General features: G+C 36.0%; 1 protein-coding gene across 1 annotated transcript in view; it reads right to left on the bottom strand.

The window, feature by feature from the left end:
• Positions 1-13,771, bottom strand: part of LOC126484891 (FERM domain-containing protein 3-like) — a 134,323-nt gene that overhangs the window by 75,546 nt on the left and 45,006 nt on the right. The window contains exons 2-6 of the mRNA XM_050108489.1: positions 11,087-11,191; positions 10,898-10,940; positions 10,344-10,520; positions 6,230-6,441; positions 929-1,081 (exon numbers count right to left, since the gene is read on the bottom strand). Coding sequence (XP_049964446.1) covers positions 929-1,081; positions 6,230-6,441; positions 10,344-10,520; positions 10,898-10,940; positions 11,087-11,191 — 690 coding nt within the window. The remainder of the gene's footprint in view (positions 1-928; positions 1,082-6,229; positions 6,442-10,343; positions 10,521-10,897; positions 10,941-11,086; positions 11,192-13,771) is intronic.

Raw genomic sequence — 13,771 nt, 5'->3', positions numbered from 1 at the left:
TTTTCTGTAACAGGATCATGACTGCTATTCCCTGTCTAACTGGTGACACTCTCAAAAATTTCAGTTCTACCATGTGGTCTAAAATATTTATTTTGTGCATGGGTTTTGTACTAGTTGTTCGAGGCAGTTGGCAGACAATTTATTTGGCATTACATTGAAAGACTATTTGTTCTTACCACTGATAAAACAAATGTAGTTTCTGTACTCAATATTATGCCAGCTTAAGGTCACCTCTGGCTGGTTTGGACCCGTAAATGTGTACTGAAATGCTTTTTTAAATGCTGCAATAACAAAATAAAAGTCCATATTAGTTCACAGCCACATTCATTTTATACCTCGTTTGACTTAATGTTTTCGCTTTTCATTGTAAATGCTCCTCCTCCTGGGGAGTCTAATCTGTCTTTCTGACATGCAAATTCCTTTTCTCAGCTTCAGTTCAACCAACTCAATTCCTTGTGTTATGTGAAAGTACTGCTTTTTCAGAGAGATGTGTGCTCTGGGACTTTGCGGCAAATCTGCGGGATTTTCTCTCCTCTCACTTTGGAACATAGTTCAGTAAAATTCCATTGATTTCCTTTTTACACAGGTCACATGTTTTATATAAACTTTTTCACATACTCTAAAAAATGTTTACCAAAATGACATACAAATAATACCAAAACAGTAACTTCCGTTTGGCAGTCAGAATCTAAAACAGACTATCACTATCTAGCAAACTTGCTTTGCATTAAAGGCAGGCAGATATAAAGACTCTGATTAATTTGTGCATGCACTCTTTTATAGTAGAAAAAATCTCTGTGCATTTCCACTATTAAAAATCAATTTTAATTGTCTGACAAGTGAAATATACTGTGATTTAGTGCAGTTACACTGCCTGTGAAATAATTATTTAGCTATGTGAAACATCAAGTGATGATATTCATCTTACCTCATTATATGTAAGGTGAACAATAAACATTTTCCCTTCATAATTTATTTTCTGAACCTCACTCCAACGAAAGTGATGTGTCTTGCGACTGCCTTGGAATGTTAAGATACCACAATGGTTTATCCCAAGATATAACTGGTTTCCTCTGTGATCCTGAAACAAACATTTCGTGGTGTATCTGAACCTAAAAAGAGTACGACACACATACAAAATTCGTAGTTAACATATATGGTAAAGTATTACCTCATTTGATGATATGTGAAATGAAAATATATGTTGGGATAGTAGGATAGAAATGAAAATTTGTTGGAAAAATGGTTCACTATCTAATAAAACTACTGCCAAACACATTTTATTTCACAGATATGTGAAAACAATGATCTATAGTTAGGAAAAACAGCTTTATTATCTTTACTACTGTGCTACTTTTCACCACAGGAGATTGGTATTTATCATAACTATAAGTACCAACATTTAAAACTTAGATTTGTATGCAATTTCATAATAATATGCCATAAAGTGAAGACTCACAAAAGTTATTGTGATCTGAACCCACAGTAACCCACTGCCCCATACCCTCCACCCAACAGTTTTCATTCCCTCTGTACTATCACCTCCTCCCTACTTGCATCCTCTCACCCTGTTTGTGTGAGCCAATCGGTCTGAGGCGTCTTGTCACAGTTCATGCGGCTACCCCCGCCAGAGGTTCTGAGTCCTCCCTCAGCCAAGGGTGTGTGTGTTGTCCGTAGTGTAAGTTAGTTAAAGTTAGTTTAATTAGTGTGTAAGCCTAAGGACTGGTCCCATAATCCTTACCACAAATTTCCCTTTCCTCTTTGTGTGCCACCCTCTGCCATCACACCCACCTGTCTTTCCCCTTTCCCACTTCTCTCCTTTTTCACTCCCCATCCCCCCCCCTCCCCCTTTTCCCCCTCCCTGCCCCACAGCCTCTGTGTGTGTGTTTCCTTTTTTGAAGAAGGCTTTAGCCTAAAGCTAAATGTGTAACTGTCTTTTCGTTGTGCCTGTCTGCAACTCACCATGTCATATGTGAGTAGCAATCTATCTTTTCCTTATATTGTTGTCTACAGGTAAAATAGCATTTGTAGAGTGAGACCATCGCATGAAGAGCAGAAAATATTGCCCAGTTCATAGGGCTATCCAACAATGTTGTATCTCCACGTAGTGATTTAGGTTTCCTTACGTTGGAAGAAACATCTATTATTTGATGCATGCATAGGAAAGTTTGTTGTGTTCTCACACTGTACAAAATATAGTCAAATGGAACCAAATAAAAATCAATCAAGCAACTAAACAGGACCAAATTATCAGCAGTAGAATGATACCACCTGAAACCAAATCTGAAAATGACTGAAGAACAGTCCAAATCCCAGACACAAACTACATGGCTGTTCACCATTTGCTCCAAATCTTTCCCATGCAATTAATATTGACAATGATTCATCAATTATCTACTTCTGCAATCCCATCATAATTTCTGCTGTTTTCCTACAGGCAACACTTCTTTCTTTCTCCATTATTTCTGTATCTCTCCACATTTAATAAGATATTTTTATTTATTTGCCTTTCTTCTCTGTTTTTCTTTAATATATTTTTTCTTTACTTCAGTCTTATTCTCCCCACTGTTCTGCTGTGCATTCATTCATTTGTTCATTCATCCATCCACTCATTCAACTATCACATTCTGTATATTCCACTGTAATGAGCCCTAATGGATATGGACAACCCGAGTTTTGCATTAACAAAGAGAAAGTGTTGTTAGGTACTGCATTAGTAGTTAACAGTTGTTACACTGCTATAAAGTCACGCTAAATTTGTCTTGCAAGGGGATCACACCTACTCAACATCATTGATTTTGCCCAAATTCATGCCATTTGTAGGGTTTGGCTGAAAATGAAGTGATAGCTGTAGGAGCTCCAGATGACTAATATGGAAAAAAATAACATTTTTGCATAAGTTGGGCCTGGTATGAGCCATTAATGTTACTGTGGTTACCAGGTAGTGGCTGGCTCAGTGGAAAAAGTACATAATGGTTAACCCTTGGTCCTTGGATTGAGTCCCTACACAGAAGGTTTTCTTTTTTTTTTACTGCCTATTTTTAAGTTACTCACACTGCAAATAAACCAAAATAAGCTCAACAGCAATATATTATATTCACTAATATTTTCATAAAAGACATGGAAAGGCAAATTTGGGATATCAAATAAATTGCCAAGGGAGGACGGTAGTTACTGGACCCACAAGGATTCTGTAAATAAATTTCAAGAATGGATTGCTACACAAAAACAGACTTGGTTTACATTCATCATGGGTTCTCTTTCATCGCACGGTTTGCAGCACACAACACATGCATGCAGTGGCATGACGGTCAAAATGAAACAAATGGAATACAATGTCCTGTACGCTTTAATTAAAATCCCTTCTTGGAATGTTCCTTGCAGAGTCCTCTTGGGCATTGTAAGTACACCCTCTTCCTGGAAATTTAGTTGCTAACACAAATTCTCTTTTGGATTTCGTTTGTGTGCCTTTTATGAAAATATTAAGAAATACATGATATCAAGAACTCCAGTTTACTTGCAGTGTAAAGAAGTGAAAAATCTGAAAATAAAGAAAAATCTGCTTAGGGATTTGACCCCTGACCTTTTGATTACCACTCTGTACTCTTTCCACTACACCAATGACTGCCTGGAAGCTCTTCTAATGTTAACAGCTCATGCCTTGCCTGATCCACACCAAAAATACATTTTTTTTCTAAACACTCAGCCATCTGGGGTGCCCACTTCTGTCACTTTCATTTCTGGTCAAGTCCTGCAAATACCATTAATTGGATGAAATCAGTGTTAGTGAAATTAAACAACAAAATAGCTACCTTGAATAAATATACTGCTCTGCCAATTAAATAGCTTATGTACAACTCCTACTGTGAGCTTAATATCCACTGGACAATACTGTTTCTTATTGTAAATGCATTCATCAATTCCTAGGATCCTGTCATGAAGAAGACCCTTCAGGGATGTGGAACAATTCTAGGTATGCATTCACTTTGTGAATCCACCCATTAAAAATATATATTAATAATTAACTGCCATTAAACTACTATAAATTAATTGTGCTGTTATCTAGCTACATTTAATCCAGTAAAATTATCATAACTGCAGCTGATTTGAAACTAGCTACTACAATAGTTATCCACATGCCACAAGAACAGTACATTGCAACTTATAATGCAGCAGCAAGAGGAATCTTTAATCTCTAAAGCTAGGTAATCAAATAATTTGTTGAAAGAGTGGCTAATAAGGTGTGTTTTTAATTTTCTTTGAATTTATGAGCAATTTCTTGTTTTGTGTCTCATGGCAGCTTGCTGAGAAACTTCATATCAGAATACAGACTCCTACTCCAAACCCCAGACAAGATGGTAAACTCTACATGAAACTTAATTTTATGTATTTTATTTGGTTGTGTAAATCATGGTTCACCAAAAACAGATTTTTATTATTAGTAACAAATACTATTGCAGCTTAAATGTTTTGGAAAGTGAATGTGGGAACTCTAAGATCTTTGAAGAGACCTCTACAGCATGTGCAGGTATCTATATTGCAGAACATTTTTACTGTTGAGCCTTATCCATTCTTTATTAGTGATGACTTCATACTATTTTTTGGAAAATCGAGTTTCCTCCTAATCCTTGTATTTTTCAAAGCGTAGCAATGCAAAATTAGGTTTATCTGTCAGTTTTTGTATATGCCCATCAGTCTGCTGCTTTAAAAGCATTGAAATAAGCTATTTTCTAGGTAATTGAAATTTCATCACAGACCATTATTTTCTTTGAAAACGTTAGTAAGTTTTATGAAATACTACCAACATACTTTCACAGTAATGTTTTATTTGTTAATAAACAGATCTTTTTTGTGACCATCAGTAAAATAAAATACTTTGATATACAACAGCAAGAACAAGACCCTGTAAAAGTATCGTAATAGTAGCTAAAATAAAACAAAGCAATTAATAGAACACAATGTAAGAAAATCTCAAATCAGTTATTATATTTTAAATATGGTATGGTAATAAAAGAGTGAATCCTACATATTGTTACTGACAAATGATACTTGCAAATTATAACCATACAGGAGGAGAGGAGGGCACAAATATTGTGCAAATTGTTACTTTATTTACATGTGGAGAACTGTGTTGAGGAAAGACACACATCTTCTAGATTGGGTGCGGATTGCAGTAATTTCATGAGGGGAAATATCTGTGTGGAAATGAATATAGGAACTCCTAGCATTGCCAGCCTACTTTGGAGAAGCATGAAGTCCTCAGAGAATACATATATTTTTGACAATAGTCATGATGTTTACTTAAACAAAAGAAATGTTAATCTGATTAATTTTTTCTTTGGATAGACTTGTATGTAAAGGTTTCATGTTGGGCATTTCGATTAGTCAGATGCTTGGTGTTATGTAGTTCATGATGTGTATGTTGCTGGACAATATACGGAGTGTGTGTGACTATATATAATAGGTGTTTGCACATTATTCAAGAAAAGCAGTGTTACATTTCCTTACAGCAATAATCAAAAAAGGAAGAGATGATGTCTTTCATCACTGCATTCAAGGGAATGGTTTGAGGAAATGACAGGCAAAGAAGAAAAATATCAAATCTTCATTGAACAAATCACATTCAACACAACAGACACACTACAGTACACAATATTTCTGATCTGTGCATCACATTATTTACATTTCTGTTCTCACATATTTCTTAACAGTGTTAACCTGCATACAAATTGGTTTTTCCATATATTCTTCTTTTTGCTTCCAATCAATGCTTTACCATATGGCACCTTCTCCCCACAAAATTAGTTTCCTATGTTAGAAAATCACATATGATATTCTTATCAGGCATTATCAGTTTCTTTAACACATTACATTAACCCTGGCTACAATATTTTTGGATATTTTCACTATTTTATGCTTCTCAATTATAATCTTATTTTTATACTTCCATAATGTATGCCTTTTTAGCTCTACAATTTTACTCTTTCAGTTATCTAGGGTGACTTAAAAAAACTGCATTTTTAATGTTGTAATGGCCTTGGTCCTGAATAACCTCCTGTGCTCTGCTTAATTTGTATACAACTCCGTTGCACTCAAATACCAATGATGCACTACTCTTGGAGTTTTAAAATTGAATGTTTTCACTAACTGATTTCATTTTTACTACTTTATTTGTGTAGTGTCAACAAATGTGTTTTGCTTCACTTAAGTTCTTTTTCTTGTCTGTTACCTTTACAGGATGAGGATCAACACCATATGTATCCAGCTGGCAGGCTTTCCTCAGAAAATTGGTTTCTGTTTGTGCTGGTGTCTGCCCTCTGAGTTGTGTTTGGTGCAGCTCCATTATCTTTCCCTCAATTTCTGGTGTTTGCTTTAATAACAGTTTGAAGTCTGAGACATAATTATCTTCATGCTCTTCTGGATCATAATCACCCAACTCCGCTGTAGAAAAAGTCAAATGCTGTGAATGCTCTAATGCATGTAATAAGAATAAAAGAAACATTTTCAGTAGATATTTGTTCAATTAACATAACATTATTAAATAAATCACAGACATATTACATGACAGTAATCATTCAACAACATTGCAGTTACAAGAAGCATCAAGATACCATGTTATAATGTGAAACTCTTCAATGAGGTGATTGCTGTTGTTATTTAGTTTCTATGGTTTTCTGGAAGTGCTCGAACATATTCACTGGCTTTTTTTGTCACTTAGAGCATGTAGTTAGAAGGAAAGGTATCTGGGCATCTTACATGTGACATTTAAAGGGAAAGAATCTGAGCATCCTTCTGATCAATCAAATAAAAGGTGTGCTAGCTACTGTTAAGAAATCATCAAATCCTCCTATGCCAGTGAGGCAGTGATTCATTTCACTGGAAAATCTATGTCGCACGAATGCATCCACTGCAAAGAAAACAAGTCAGATCGTTAATGATATAAAGAAAAGACAGACTGCTACTCACCATAAAGATGACTTGTTAAGTTACAGCCAAGCAAAATGAAAATACAGTTACACATTTAAATTTCAGTCAAAGCATTCTTCAGAAATGGAAACATACATATATTCATTTACACAAAAAAGCAAACCTCATGCACACATGACTGCTACCTGTCCCCACATGACTGCCATCTCCAGCAGCTCGAACCAGAATGCTTTCCTGAAGAAGGCTTTGGCATAATGTTAAATGTGTAACTGTCTTTACGTTGCACCTGACTGGAATTCAGTGTGTTATCTTTATGGTAAGTAGCAATCTATCTTTTCCTTATATTGCTGATATTCCAACCGGCAGATTCCATTGTCAGATTGTCAATATTCAGGCATAGGACTGTCCTGTAACGAAGTTGCCCTAAAAGAAAATGGACCATAAATATCTTGTCGTACATAATACAGAATACATTCATCTTTAATTTAATGTGTATGTTTTCTTCCTCAAATCCTCACACTGTGATAAATGATGTATGCATGCAGCTGAAAGTCAGCTTCATCACCAAAATTGAAATGTGAAGGACATCATTATCATCTTCAGATGTTTTCAACATTGCTTCACATAATTCCAAGCACTTCCCCTTATATCATATAGGTATGTGCCTGGAGAAGCTGCTGAGTGGTTTCTATTGAACATTTTAATAACAGAAAACAAATGAGGACTATATGCAGAATAGAAATTCTTATTTACAGTGGGAATTGAACTCATCCTACTGCAAGCAGAAGCTTCCTGTGAAAATTTTCATAATTTGTTGGACTAATTGACGTGGTATGTTTAAGGTTTATTTTAAATTGTCAAAGACTATCAACATCTCACATTATGCCTAGAGGCAGCTTCTTAAAAGCCTTCACAATAGAATATAGATCTACAATTTGGAGCCTGTGCAAGAAGATAAAATCTACATGAAATTTAGTTTCTGAAATTAATTCTTATTGTTGGATGTAAATGACAACAAGGGATAAATGTATTGAAAAGTACATTTGACGATGATGAAGATTTGTATGTTTGGGTAAACATCATCTGGGTTTTTAGTGCCACAGTATTCAAAGAAACTTCTATAAGGTGTGCTGCTGAATAATTTACTTTAAACAATATTCATTTTGCTCAATTTTCTACAATAAATACATTGTCAATTTTGACAGTATTAGTCCCGCAGATAATTCCAGAAGACACTATCAAGTGAAAGTGTTTTAAACGAGCTAGTTACTTGTTTCAAAGTGACCACAGTGACATATATTTTTGAGTGCAAAAAATGCTAAAGTGAGTTTCTTGATAGAGTTATCAATCTTTCACCCCTGTTTTAACTTCTTACCCATCAGGGATACAAATAAAGTTTACACACAGTGTTTCAGCTTGTGTATGTACAGTATCATCTATTTTTGATACTCATGTTTATTTTTAGCTGTTTGAAATGCCATATAATGATTTTTTGGGACACTAAGACCTAAAATGGCAGCTCTGTAATAGTTATATGCCTGTAGTTTTGTCAAAGATGGATATCCTCTGAAGATTGAGGATGTCATGAGTGAACATTATAGTTTTAAAATAACAGTCATTGTTAATTCATTTATGTAGGTCAAGAATAAGGGCTGAACTAGCATGACTCCTTGGAGCAGGGGCATCACATTATTTCTCACCTATTTTGAGTTTAGATTTTCTTCTACAGTACAATTTGTTAATGTGATACTCTGTCTTTTATTAAGAAGAAGGGATTCTATCCATGCAAGATGGATATCATTATATTTTAGTTCTCCATGTAAGATATTGTGGATTAGTCTTTGACAAAACCCAGAAAATACTATTAAAACAAATGTTCACTTTTTGTTCTAGCATACCCAATTGTGAAGTCATACAAGACTTTCTCTGTAGAGAGTCCTTTACTAAAGCAAACAAGGAGACCACCAACAAGTTTTTCCAAGGAAAGTGGAGTAGGAGTCTATGGCAATCTATTTATCAAATCCGAAGGATTGAAGGAAGTTGAATAAAGCTGACTGATTGCCTCTGGCAATTTTATGATGTTTGTAAGCTGTTTATGGGGTGTGTATTTAAAATTCAAGTTTAGTAGATATGTTTATTATGTATTTTGTAGCAAACTTAGTACATCAACTTTTCAATATTTTATGTTAATTCCTATGTTTGCCATTTTAAAATTATGCTCAAAAGAAAAAAAGCCAATAGCCAAATCAGGTGGGGTTTACTCAGGTATGCAATCTTGACAGCAGAAGAAATTTTTGATGGAATATATGTTTATTAGCACCTACTCAGTTTCCAGACAGACACTGTTTTCATATTCTGGAAAGCACAGTGCTGATAACATACTTTAACTTGACTGTTCTCTGACCTGTGATAGTTAGCTGACTTTTTTCCACTGCAGAATGTTTAAGCTTGTTGACAGGCTTAGCATATATAAAATTATTGTAGGCCATAGCACCAAGTAGCCATTGTGAATATAACATTGATTTGTTTCCCATGTTTTGTGTAGTGGTTGTTAAACTTATTTACAAAAATAAACAAAAAGGCTGTATCTGGTCCTTCTAGCAACTCTCCATCAACTGTCATGCATTTGTGTGATGCATCAATCTCTAGGAGAATTAGATGGACCTAGTTTCAGCTGCCAAAGTGCTGTGAACCAATCACAAGCTTTCACTCTCCATATCCTCTGCTTAGGAGCCATAGTAAAATGCATAGTCTGTCCAGTAAAGATTTATTTATCTTATTCATTGCAGACATGAAGCGTTCATATTCCAAACCCTGAGCTATTTGTGTTCTTGATACATATAAATGTATACTATTATTCAGCGAACTCATAACTGTGAAAACCTAATGCAATGATGAAACCATAAACAGTGGGGATTTTGGTTATGAAGGATTTCTTCTGCGAGAGCGAAATAGAGAGGGCAACTCATAGTTCCATGTGAAGGGAAAAACTGGCACTTAATGAACTGTGGTAATGTCTTGGTCACAATTTAAAGTATTGATCCATTTCAGTACATCATCATCACAACATAGAAAGAAATACGAGAAGAGCCACACAGCCTTGTATGAATATGAACTTTTACCAAGCTGCACACTGAAGTAATATGACTAAAAAATTAATTTTTCTTGATGTATTAACAGAAATCAACCACGAAACACAAAATGTCCTGTCAACATAAAAATAACAGCACAGGATGGATAAGGATTGACTGTGTAACAACCTGTGTTTCAGCTACTTGTGAAAACAGCATGCTCTCTCTCTCTCTCTCTCTCTCTCTCTCTCTCTCTCTCTCTCTCTCTCTCTCCCCCTCTCCCTCTCTCACTCTGTTCCTTACTATAGATGCAAATATTGTGTGTTGAGAGTATAGCCCACATACACTGAATTATATAAGCAGCCAGCAGGGCTGCTTCTGACGGCGTACAGTACAGGCGTCCATGGAGGAGATCTCTCTTGAGCTGCAGGTAGATCTGGTATCGAGTTATTTCCTCCTTCAGTCTGAAGGGGTCTGGTGGATAAAACTTTACACGGAAGCTGAACAATATAGGATCCATATCTGAAATAAAAAGAGTGAATATCAGCCAAGATCTGATTAATTCCAAGATATATTAAATCTCAAGAGAAAAGACATCAGCAGCCACGTTACACATGAATTAATTGATCATATGATCAGACATACATATATCAATATAATAATGTTACACTGTTTTGTAGAATATTATGAACTCTGATAGCCAGTATACAACATATGATTAGTAGCTGAATACAAACATGGGTATAGTACATTGTATAGAATGGAAACTCACAAAATATAGTTCTAGGTGAAAACGTGTTGAGAGCAAAGAGTGAAGTTACAAGAATGGATTAATTTTTAAAGACAATGGAACGCAAAAATATAATTTAAATAAATAATAAAACTATTTTCGTGATTACCTTTGACTTGTTTTATCACAGATTTTGCCGGGTCTAACCAGTGCTGAAAACAATACAACATTAATTAATTTTTGAATTGATGTACTGCATTACATCATATGCTTGTTCAAAATGAGCAGTCTGGTTAGATTACTAACTGGGATTGTAAGACAGTTAAGAAGACATTTAAAAAAAGAAAACATTACTTACCCTTTGTCGTGTGGCATCTACATAACGAAGTCCAAAATAATCCTTCTCTGCTAAGTTTAGTTGTCGACAAACATACTCCAGAAGGTATTTCCCCTTGTGTTGATTCTGAAACAATACACGTGAATGAAGTAACAAGTGATGCCTTCATATAAAAAAGTAAAGGTAGGTGAAATTTCTAAAACTGTAGTGCTGCAGAAATGTTTTACAAAATACTGAGGGCAGAAGACATTAGTGTCTGTTTTAACTGAAGCTAAAATAAAATGTCCTATCTTACAAGTATAAATACATGTACTTTAACTTGTACTCACTGTTCAAAAATAAAAAGTAACAGAACGCTGATAATCTGTTATAGACCACCACCAACCACCTATACCTTAAATAGCCAATTGGTGAACAAATTATTATTAATATCATGAATATCTCTATCTTGCAAATATTCTTATGGTGGTTTAGTGTGTTTATCTGAATAATAATAATAATAATTTTTTGTAATATTTTATTACAATCAGTATCTCATACAAGGGATGTGCAACTAATTTGTCATTTAAATATACACAGAAGTCAGTGGAGGGGAATTTGTTTTTTAAACTAAAATCTATTCCTTGTTTTTGAGTAAGCAAAAATCCGTCTTCTGTAGACCAATATTATGTAGAGGTGTGCAGGGATAAGATAAATGCTGTCTGCACTGTTATGTCTCTGATATGCATCCACATCCAACGATATTAAAGTTTTGTTAAGCATTTTAATCTACTTGGTAAGCCATGGCTTTGATGATTTTGGCTTTGAAGCAATGCCGCAAATTTACAGCTGAACATGTTTCAGTGTCATTAAATTTTAACTCATTTCATTTTGCACCTGAAGAAACCATTTTATTTATGTTTAAGGTCTTTTTTTAGCATGTTTTTATATTTTTATGGATGTACATCATAATTTACATTTTGCGGAACAAGAAAATTGATGTACATTATAACAACTCTTTAACAAAAAATAGCCTGCCATATTGATGATACATTTCAGAAATTATAATGTTCTGTTATAATTATTGAAATAGTTAGCAGCATTTTCTGTGGCACATTTCCATGACATTAGGAAGTCAAATGAAGCAATGATACAAACTGCCATATACTACATGTGCAAACTAAGTTGACACTCAGCATGGTGTCTGATTGAAGCGACTGTAAATGGGAAATGGCTTTATGGTCACTCCCACCAGCCACCGTGCCAAGTGTCAGCTTAGTTCGCACATATAACAGTTCTTCTTCTTTCTCGTGTACCTTTCTCCTACATTGGCACAGGGCTAGCATGATTATTAATGGTTTTTGCATGGTCTGTTTAATGTGTGGCTGAATGGCCTTCCTGTCACTATCTGATTACACTCTAGGACAGAATGTGTGTACCCCAACTGTCTGCATGTAGTGTTATTTATGTTAAAGTGAGTGACAATTTTCTAAATGTTTGTGAATGGTGTAACTGACATAGGATTTGAATACCAGCCCAGTATTCACCTAGTAGGATGTGGGAAGTAGCCTAAAAATCACACCCAGGCTGACTGGCACACTGGTCCTTGTTGTTAATCCACTGGACAGGTTCATTCCAGGATCAGCGCACCTCTCTGTCCTTTTGTGGTTATTTAACATGCATGGCTATCTGGGTGGGTACGTTGCCACACAGTTCATTTATCAAATACGAACCATAATGTTACATTCTGTCAATGTGCTTTGTTTCTCACTATGCGAAGCACTACACTGTGTATTTTTAAATATACAAGGGGACTTCAAAAAGTAAACATTGGAAACTTCAGGTAGGAATATCTATCAACAGTGTAGGAAACAACAGATTGCTACTTGTCGTAAAGGAGAAACATCAAGTTGCAGGCAGGCACAATTAAAAGAAACTCACATATGGCTTTCGGCCACGTGAACACACACACACACACACACACACACACACACACACACACACACACACACACACACACACACACACACACACACACACACACAACTGCCAACTCCAGCATCTTGGGCCGAAATGCAACATCACGTGGATGCAAGCAGCAATCTGGAGGGGTTGGGCGAAGGAGAAAGGGAAGGGATAGTAGTAGACGGGTGGGGAGAGAGACAAATGTTGCCTGGTTGAGTGTGCAGGGACTAAACCGCCAGCAGGCACAGCATCAGGAGGTTGTGGGAGAAGGAGGTGAGGAAAAAAGGAGCAGGATGGGAGACAAGAATGGGGAAGAAATGGAAAAACAGAGGGGGTGGAAATTGTTGGGTGGAGTGTGTGGGGGCAGTATGTTACCATAGGTTGAGGCTGAGATAATTATGGGAGTGGAGAATGTGTTGTAAGGACAACTCCCACCGGTGCAGATCAGAAAAGCTGGTGGTGGAGGGAATGATCCAGATGTCTTGGATAGTGAAGCAGCCATTGAAATCAAGTGTGTTATGTTCAGCTGCATGCTGTGCCACAGGGTGGTCTACTTTGCTCTTGGCCACAGTCTGGCAGTTGCCGTTCATTCTGGTGGACAGCTGGTTGTCAGTTATACCAATATAAAAAGCTATGCAATGATTGCAGCAGAGCTGGTAAATGACATGGCTGCTTTCACAGGTGGCCTGATCGCTGAGTGTGGTAGGAGAAACCTGTGACATGACTGGAATAGGAAGTGCTGCGTGGGTGGATTGGGCAGGT

The sequence above is a fragment of the Schistocerca serialis genome, chromosome 6, assembly GCF_023864345.2.
Source record: "Schistocerca serialis cubense isolate TAMUIC-IGC-003099 chromosome 6, iqSchSeri2.2, whole genome shotgun sequence".
Lineage (NCBI taxonomy): Eukaryota > Metazoa > Arthropoda > Insecta > Orthoptera > Acrididae > Schistocerca > Schistocerca serialis.
Note: the sequence above shows the minus strand (reverse complement) of the source record. Positions and strands in the feature narration are given on the sequence as shown.